Here is a 7,987-nt window from a genome sequence, read left to right on the forward strand (position 1 = left end):
TTAATGATCTCTTTGGTTGCTATGTAAAAGGGGGATCGTTTTATATATACAAATAGGTAAAAATAAGATGTAAATATCTTTATTTACATAGAACATGTTTGCAAGTACAAACACTCCTACAAAAGCCCCTTTCCTGCATCCATTGAAAGGAATAATAAAGGGGGGTGGGAAAGTGCAAATTATTGTGCATGTATTCTCAGGCTGCTCGTTTCTGTGCCATGCAATTGATTAATCTTTAACTCTACCTGGTCCAACTTTGCTGGGTCCATATGCCTTTTAACAGCACGCATGGACTGTATATGTATTTCAATATTTCTTCTTTTAACCAAATCCTAATTATGTCTTCTCATACTACAATGTGAGCCATCAATACCAGGGTAGTTGGCAACCCTTAACATTTCCTTTTTTGACTACAACTTGTTTCAGAAGCTCTTACTGTCGCTGCATAATCAGCTATGAATAACTTTCAAAATCACTAATAAGATATAGTACAAAATTCTGTTCATTTGAAATGTTTGAAAAAGTCTTAAGAAATATATATCTTTGGTTGGTCCTCATCCTTTACCCATGCAAGTCTCACATCTGTCTTCAGGACATGTTGTGGTCTTCAATGTTATCAGCAGGAAACCTTCTCTTTAATCACGGCTGCATCTCATATTGTCCCTCCGTGGCGATGAAGAAGTCGTTGAGAGTGTTCTGCAGAAACTCAAACGTGGGCCGGTCCTCAGACCTCTGCCCCCAGCACATAGTCATAACATCATAGAGTTCCTCAGGGCAGCCGTCCGGACACGGCATCCTGTACGACTGATCTAGACTCCTGATCACCTCTGGGTTGGTCATCCCTGATTAACATAAAGAAAACAGGCATTACGAGACATTCCAATATTTCATCATAATGTGCGATTTTCATAGCTGCAAAGTAACATTTCCTCTGGTTTCTAAACAATTTAAATGGAAGCTAATTTCATTTTTTCTCTCCTTCTACTTGTTTCTCACTTCTCTTACCTGGGTAGGGTATCCTTCCATATGTGACTATCTCTGTGAGGAGGATCCCAAAGGACCACACATCTGATTTGATGCTGAATGTGCCAAAGTTGATGGCCTCTGGAGCCGTCCATTTGATGGGAAATTTGGCTCCTAATTGTCAGAGAGAGGGTTGAAAAAGGCAGAGGAAATGTTACTCAGCAGGGAAATGCTGGAAATATGTAGGTGTATATATATTTCTTTCACATAACTAAAACATATATAATGTGATAGAAGATGTATATCCATATCGCTCACTGCTGAGACTCTACACTATTTCACATCACATATTCAAACAATAGTGGAGATAATGTGCAACTAATTATTCATTTACACTTTTTTAACATCTGCAAAATATTGTAGAATTGTAAATAGGGTCAACCTTTAAACTTGCAGGAAAAGCTACATAAAAATATGATTTAACAGTCAACAGAATAGATACAAACGCTTATATTTTTAGATTTGAGTGTCTATTTAAATTTCAGTGGGGTGGCTGGTGCATTAGCTCCCTTCAATTCATCCAATCAGTATTTCCTAAAATCCTGGCTGAGGCCTTGGATGCATTTATTGTCCAATGTGAGGAAACCTTTGTACATATACTGTACCTTCTTGAGCTGTGTATTCTGATTCGATGATCCTGGCCAAACCAAAGTCTGCTATCTTGCAGTGGATGTCATCGCTGACCAAAATGTTGGCTGCACGCACATCTCGGTGAATGTAGTTCTTCCCCTCGATGTACTCCATGCCTTCAGCAATCTGTCATATAGAGAGAAAAGTCATTTTGTTGTCCCAAGAAATAAGACAACTTGAAAGATATCTGTTTACAGCACATCCATAGGTGAAATCGAGATTTGGTGCACGTGCTGCTTGTGTGTGTTTCTTCTGGTCAGTGTGTAGAGTACAGCTCCAGCATGTGTGTATACTGTATGCGTGCGTGAATACTGTTTGTGTTTATGATAATGGCAGCAGTGGGTTTAACAGGAAGTTCCGACTGTCAGGAAAGGGCTTTTTTCGAAAGGGGCAAGAAGTTCTGAGGGAGCGCACTGTAAATGGAAAATAACATGATTTCCTGTCCGGATATTAATAATTGATGTATGGGGAGTCTTTCAAGCCAGCAGAGTAGAAGCCTTACCACAGAAACCACACAGCTACTGCTGACAGTTGCCGTGTATTCACATCATAGCGGGTGTGAAAGCATATATTAAAACTAGGGATGCGCGATATTGGTTTTTTGAAACCGATACCGATACCGATAACTTCCTGCTTCTCAAGACCGATACCGATAACAACATTTTTTTACGCCACTAATTATTTAACGCGATTAACGCATGTGTATTTTTGTTCCTTGACCGCCCCGTAGTTTCAGAGCGCATCGAGTTTAAAATAGCATCTACAAGCTGATGCTGACAGCCCCGCTCCTACCGCCCGCTTGTGGCATACCACACTTCCACACGCTCACCGGCAGGCAAACCGACTGGCCATCTGGAGAGACCGGGAGGGTGTGTGTATGTGTGGCCCGAGCGAGCGAGAGAGAGACCTTACGTGCATTGTTGTTGTTAGCATCTGGTGCTAGCTAGCTGCGCTAACGGATATAAGCAGCTGTTTAAATGAAAACAGAGGGAGCGACATTTCCGCCACAACTGCGCCGAGCACTTGACTTTATGCAGGAAGCCAGACAGTGGGACATTGTACGAAAAAGTCAGCACACTCAGCACGGATAGTGCGCAACATGATTGCAGCGTCCAGGCAGCTCCGGTTCGAGCATATGCCTTGAGTTGCACATAGCTCCAACGCCCATACCACCGACGACATGTTTGTTTACTGTCCTGGCTTCACGGCCGCACACCATTTACGTCACAGCCAGGCATGAGTTACGGAGCGCTGGATTTGTGAAGAACTCCCCTCTTCCTAAACCACTAATACCACAGTACTGCCAAAACGGGAGGAGCCGAGTGAAAAACGGGAGGAGCCGAGTGAAAAACAAGCAACCCTCATCCCAATCCACCCATATCTTTTTCTTTTTTTTTACCCAAAAAATATATTGTATATTATCGGGGCTATTAATACTGGTATCGGGTTTATCGGGATGACGTCATAATTCCTAATATCGGACCGATAATTATCGGGCCGATAATTATCGTGCATCCCTAATTAAAACTGACATTCAGAGTGCTATGATGCGTGCTATGATGCGTGTAAAAATAGGCTTTGAGGTCAAACGCTTTTGTTTTTGTCAGAATATGCTAATACAAATATAAAACAAATAAACATCCTGTAGGCCTATTTATAAATGTAGAGAAAGCTTTCCTGACTGTATTGAGAGGTCTATGTGACGAACAGGCCACATACTGTACAACATATGATTATTCGCACTCACGGACATCATGTTGTTAAAATTAGCCATTTAGAATCATAAGTCTCCCACCTGCGCTGACATGTCTATCAGCTTATTCATCTTGAGCTTTTTCCCTTCATCTGATTTTAGATAGTCCAGAAGACATCCTGCAGAGGAGAAAAGGAGAAGGATGATAACTCTATCATCACTCTAACACATTAAAAGTGACAAAGAAACATTGCTGTTTAATAGAAAGTACTAGATAATAGTTTGGATAAGGTTAGATATTTCTGCACTTTTAGTCTTACATGATACTCAAAATGTGTATATATACATCATTGCAGACACCTGCTCTTTACAGCATCTTTCAGTAGAACAACCTGGCAATACATATTTTAAAGCATTTTGATGAGAGGTCATCTTTAACTATATAGTTCTCTAATTAGTTTTTTCTCTCACCAACAAACTTCTTATATACTCACTAAATAATGGAACAGCTGATCATAAATGGCCATTGAATATAAACAACTTTCTGACACAGCATCATAAATTGGAAATTCTAATCTTCACAACGTTGTTCATTCCTTGGATTTGATTGCATTACTTTGTAAAATGTTGATTAAAAGTTGGCGTTTTTTACCATGATGATTATAGTTGATTATAAGCATGACACATTTTCTCTGGTTTCAGATTCTCAAATGGGAAAAATACATATATGATTATTTGCATTTTTTGTCTTACCATTGATCATGAACTCAGTGACGATCAGAATGGGCTCCTTGGTGACCACAGCATGGAGGCGCACCAGCCGCTCGTGCTGCAGCTGCTTCATCAAGTTGGCCTCCTGAAGGAAGGCTGCCGGCTCCATGGTTCCCTCCTTTAAAGTCTTTACAGCCACTTTCTGGGTGTTCTTGTAGTAACCTGCAGTGGGGATCAACACGGTGCGCTTAACTCACTGCACTCTTCCATCTTGGCTTATAAAGTGTTGCCAATTTCAGGACGATTTGTTAGCTTCCTCTCACCCATCCACACTTCTCCAAACTGCCCGGCCCCCAGTTTCTTCACCATCTTCAGGGTATCTCTGGGAATCTCCCATTCATCAGGAGCCCATGGCAGCTCGGGGGCCTTCTCCTTACAAGGAGCATGCAGCCGCTGGCACAAACCGTCTGATGCGCCTGCACCCAAACGTGACACATGAGGACTTAATTACCAATATCTCTGTTCCATCTTTTGTTACTATTTTGCTAAGTTAAGTTCCTCAAACATACCCATGAGCTAATGTTCCTTAAATAGTTTTAAAGGCCTGTATGTGTACACTCATAAGTTGCTGTGCATTAAAAGCCATTCTAGAGATACTGCCTTCTCATCTTGTGGTTTAGTCACAGGAGTGGAAAAACAAACAGAAAATGCACAACACAACACAAGGGTCTAACTTCCCCTTTCAATTAACTTTTGATTTACAGCAGTAAGCTAAGGCACAATGTTTGTTCTATTATTTCTTATTAACGAACAATTCAACTCCTATGTGTAATCTTTTTTAATGATCTTTGTGGATAGGTAAAAAGCGATCTGTTTATTACTTACGGGTGTAGTATTGAACCAGTTTCTGTAGAGATGTGAAGGGGTTGGAGGGGGAGATGTAGTAACCACCTTTGTCCAGACAGCGAATCTTGTAGTGTTTTACCACATCTCCTTGTTCTGGTACATGATCTTTGACTGACAGTGAGAAGGACCCTAAAGGGAAAACACGTAGACCATCCAGTTACATTTAGTTCTTAAAATTGGTCATAATCACATGTTTCTAAATGTGCTTCTAAAAGTCTACTTTGTGGCGTGATTATAAAAAGAGACTGTGGCAGTCACCTTTGCTGGTCTCGCTCTCTCGAATCAGAAAGGCCCCGGGTTTGTTTCCTGGGGCTAAAAGCATACGTTCGGTCTCTCTCCTACTTATGTCCCTGTAAAACCATCTGCAGAGGAGAGAACCACAAAGGATACTGCATGTAGAAAAACTAAAAACACATACAAATGTATTTCACAGTACAAAGAAGTCTTATCTGCCATGCAGTTTGATGATTTCTTACTTTTCCACCTCCAGTGTATCTGCTCTGGCAACATAATTACACGGGATGTAGCCTTCCTGTCCGGTCTCCAAAGATTTAGCCATCCACCATTCTCCCTCACTACAAAAGTGGCAGATCATTTTTATTTATCTGCGTTAGAAGGACAATTTTGTTTCACTGATTAATATACCATGCACTAGGAAGAGAATACTTACTCTTGTAAAACCTTAAGTTTGTCTCCCTTTTTGAAAGGTAGATCCCTGTCGTTGGTTGCTTCGAAGTCATGTTGTGCCATGAAAACAACATCATCTATAAATAAAGCACATTTATTTTAAAGGAAGAGCTCTGTCTGCTGCTACTCTGGACGTAAAAGTTAATATAGTCAAAGTATATAGCGTGAGCATACAGAATGTTTTTACACTGTCTGTGATAGTGACATGAACACCATCCCTTCCCCCAGAAGAGAACATAGGAAACACAACTTAGATTTTAATCTATAAAAGTGGCCTCCTCTTGCTGCTACTAATGTGTCTCTGCATAGCAACAGTGAACTGCAAAAACGCAGGAGAAAGATTGAGTGATTACCAGTATCTGTAAGGGTCCGTTCACTTCGTGCCTGAAGAACAGAAAGATATGTCATTTCTAGCATTCAAAACGTGAATGAAAAACAATGGCAAATGAATTAAAGTAAATGAACATACTTTGTACTTATTAAGGTGACTATAGATGATCTTTTAAAAGGTCTACTTACTATGTGATTGGATTGGTTAGAGGCCTGAGTGGTGAATTTTATTTTGTAGTTGTCATCCTGTACCTGTTTCTTGTCACTGCAAGCGCAGCCCATCCTGCATACAGTATAGATTGGAAATCTTTAGTTAAACAGCATACTGCTAACAATATGTTTGGTGGGTGGGGTGTAAGTGTATCATCTCACCCTTATTATAAGCTCAAGATATTAAAGGTGTTATTTGTGCACTGTAATAGATTGATGGAGACGTACAGCCAGATACTAACACTCATACCGTTCTTCCTAAATATATACTACAATTCTCTTTATACTATGATGCTTTTTGCCGCCTAAACTAGCATGCTTATCTCATTGTAATAGTACAATACAATGCTGCATAATGCATAGCCCTAACTCTAACCCAGTTCATTTTACAATATCAAACTTACAGCATATATTTTCATTTTGATTTGTACCTGATTAAGCAGAGGAGCCTGAAGCTGTTTTCACTCTCCTCTCCTCCCACTGCAGGGCTCTGTCTGTGAACTCATGCCCGGTGCTGTAAAAATGAATGAAACTCACTCAAAATCAGCGTTATCATCAGAGTAGAGACTCTTGGTGAGCTCAAAAACAAATCGCTCTCAATAAAAGGTGTTTTTCTTTATCTTTGTATGGTAGCATTTACCGTTTCTGATACAGCCATAGTGTCATGTCAAGAGTTAAAAATAGAGAAATAAAAGTGCTAAATATAACCAAGGAGAAGTGTACCATGAACTGTTTGGGTCAATGTGAAAGCATCATGTTTTTCATTTATGGTGCACAGATAACTGCTGTTTAAAATGTTTACTATCAGTCAGAATAAAGAAAGGACCGTTTGTGCCCATAGGTTGTTGTGCAAATGTGAAAGTTAAAAAGTCAACTCTTGTACAGTTACAATGTGCTATAACGAAACTTGACTAAGAGGGCGTGGACCTAAGCAGTGTGGCATTATTTGCCTTGCTGTTCATTGAATTATGAGTCAGCATATTTGTGACTGTACTGTCACAGGAATATTGAAAAAAATACTTGAATTATGCCATAAATGTAACATTTCCCTCAGATAACAACTGCATTGTGACAATCTTAGAGCTTTAAAACCCTACAAATATCTCATGGCGTGTCATTAAAACGGTGTAAATATTATAAATGACATACTGTAGATGTAGAGTCAAAGGAATTGTAGCTGCATATTGCACACACTGCCAACATGTTGTACCATATGAATACCTTATCTGGCCTTCTATACACACTAGGAATAGTTTTTTTTTCTCAGTCAAATCGTTTTTGTATCCATAATGTAATAATAGTTTGTAACAACTACTCCAAATATTATCCTTTGTTTATCATTAACCATGTGAATACCAGTAAAACTCTATTATCGTTGAACCATTCGAGTCATTTGGTTTTCTCCTAAAAACAGTTTTTTAAATGTACTTTTGTTAATAATTTCAACACTGTTTAATATGATTGTTCATTACCTGCATTTCTGTTAATACTGGCAGATTTTTATATGAGACAAACACACAGCAGATAAATACCTTGAACTTGTCCCCCAGCTTGTGTCTTCAAAAGTACTCCAAATGCAAAATGTCTTCAATTTCCTGATTGAAGGCTAACGCTGTCACTCTCCTTTTCTCTCTCTCGCTCTCTCTCTCTCTCTCTCTCTCTCTCCTCTCGCTCTCTCTCTCTCTCTCTCTCTCTCTCTCTCATCTCTCTCTCTCTCTCTCTCTCTCTCTCTCTCTCTCTCTCTCTCTTCTCTCCTCTCCTCTCTCTTCTACTGTCTTTTTCTCTCTCTCCCTCCCT

General features: G+C 39.8%; 1 protein-coding gene across 1 annotated transcript; it reads right to left on the bottom strand.

Annotated features, from left to right (window-relative positions):
- Positions 1 to 63: 63 nt before the first annotated feature.
- On the bottom strand, positions 64 to 7,780 carry blk (BLK proto-oncogene, Src family tyrosine kinase). The gene is made up of 14 exons (XM_034206916.1): positions 7,723 to 7,780; positions 6,622 to 6,704; positions 6,170 to 6,263; positions 6,004 to 6,034; positions 5,634 to 5,727; positions 5,440 to 5,538; positions 5,222 to 5,325; positions 4,943 to 5,092; positions 4,381 to 4,533; positions 4,100 to 4,279; positions 3,449 to 3,525; positions 1,629 to 1,779; positions 1,006 to 1,137; positions 64 to 842 (listed from the first exon to the last, which is right to left on the bottom strand). Exons 3-14 carry the CDS (start codon positions 6,260 to 6,262, stop codon positions 640 to 642), a joined length of 1,467 nt encoding a protein of 488 aa, XP_034062807.1. The 5' UTR covers position 6,263; positions 6,622 to 6,704; positions 7,723 to 7,780; the 3' UTR covers positions 64 to 639.
- Positions 7,781 to 7,987: the final 207 nt, after the last annotated feature.

Source organism: Gymnodraco acuticeps, unplaced genomic scaffold, assembly GCF_902827175.1.
Source record: "Gymnodraco acuticeps unplaced genomic scaffold, fGymAcu1.1, whole genome shotgun sequence".
Classification (NCBI taxonomy): domain Eukaryota; kingdom Metazoa; phylum Chordata; class Actinopteri; order Perciformes; family Bathydraconidae; genus Gymnodraco; species Gymnodraco acuticeps.

Coding starts and splice junctions, on each gene's coding strand:
- blk (XM_034206916.1), bottom strand. CDS start 6,262: ATGGGCTGCGCTTGCAGTGACAAGAAACAGGTACAGGATGACAACTAC. Junction 6,035..6,169: donor CTAACCAATCCAATCACATA/GTAAGTAGACCT, acceptor TCTGTTCTTCAG/GCACGAAGTGAACGGACCCT. Junction 3,526..4,099: donor CACTGAGTTCATGATCAATG/GTAAGACAAAAA, acceptor TCTCCTCTGCAG/GATGTCTTCTGGACTATCTA.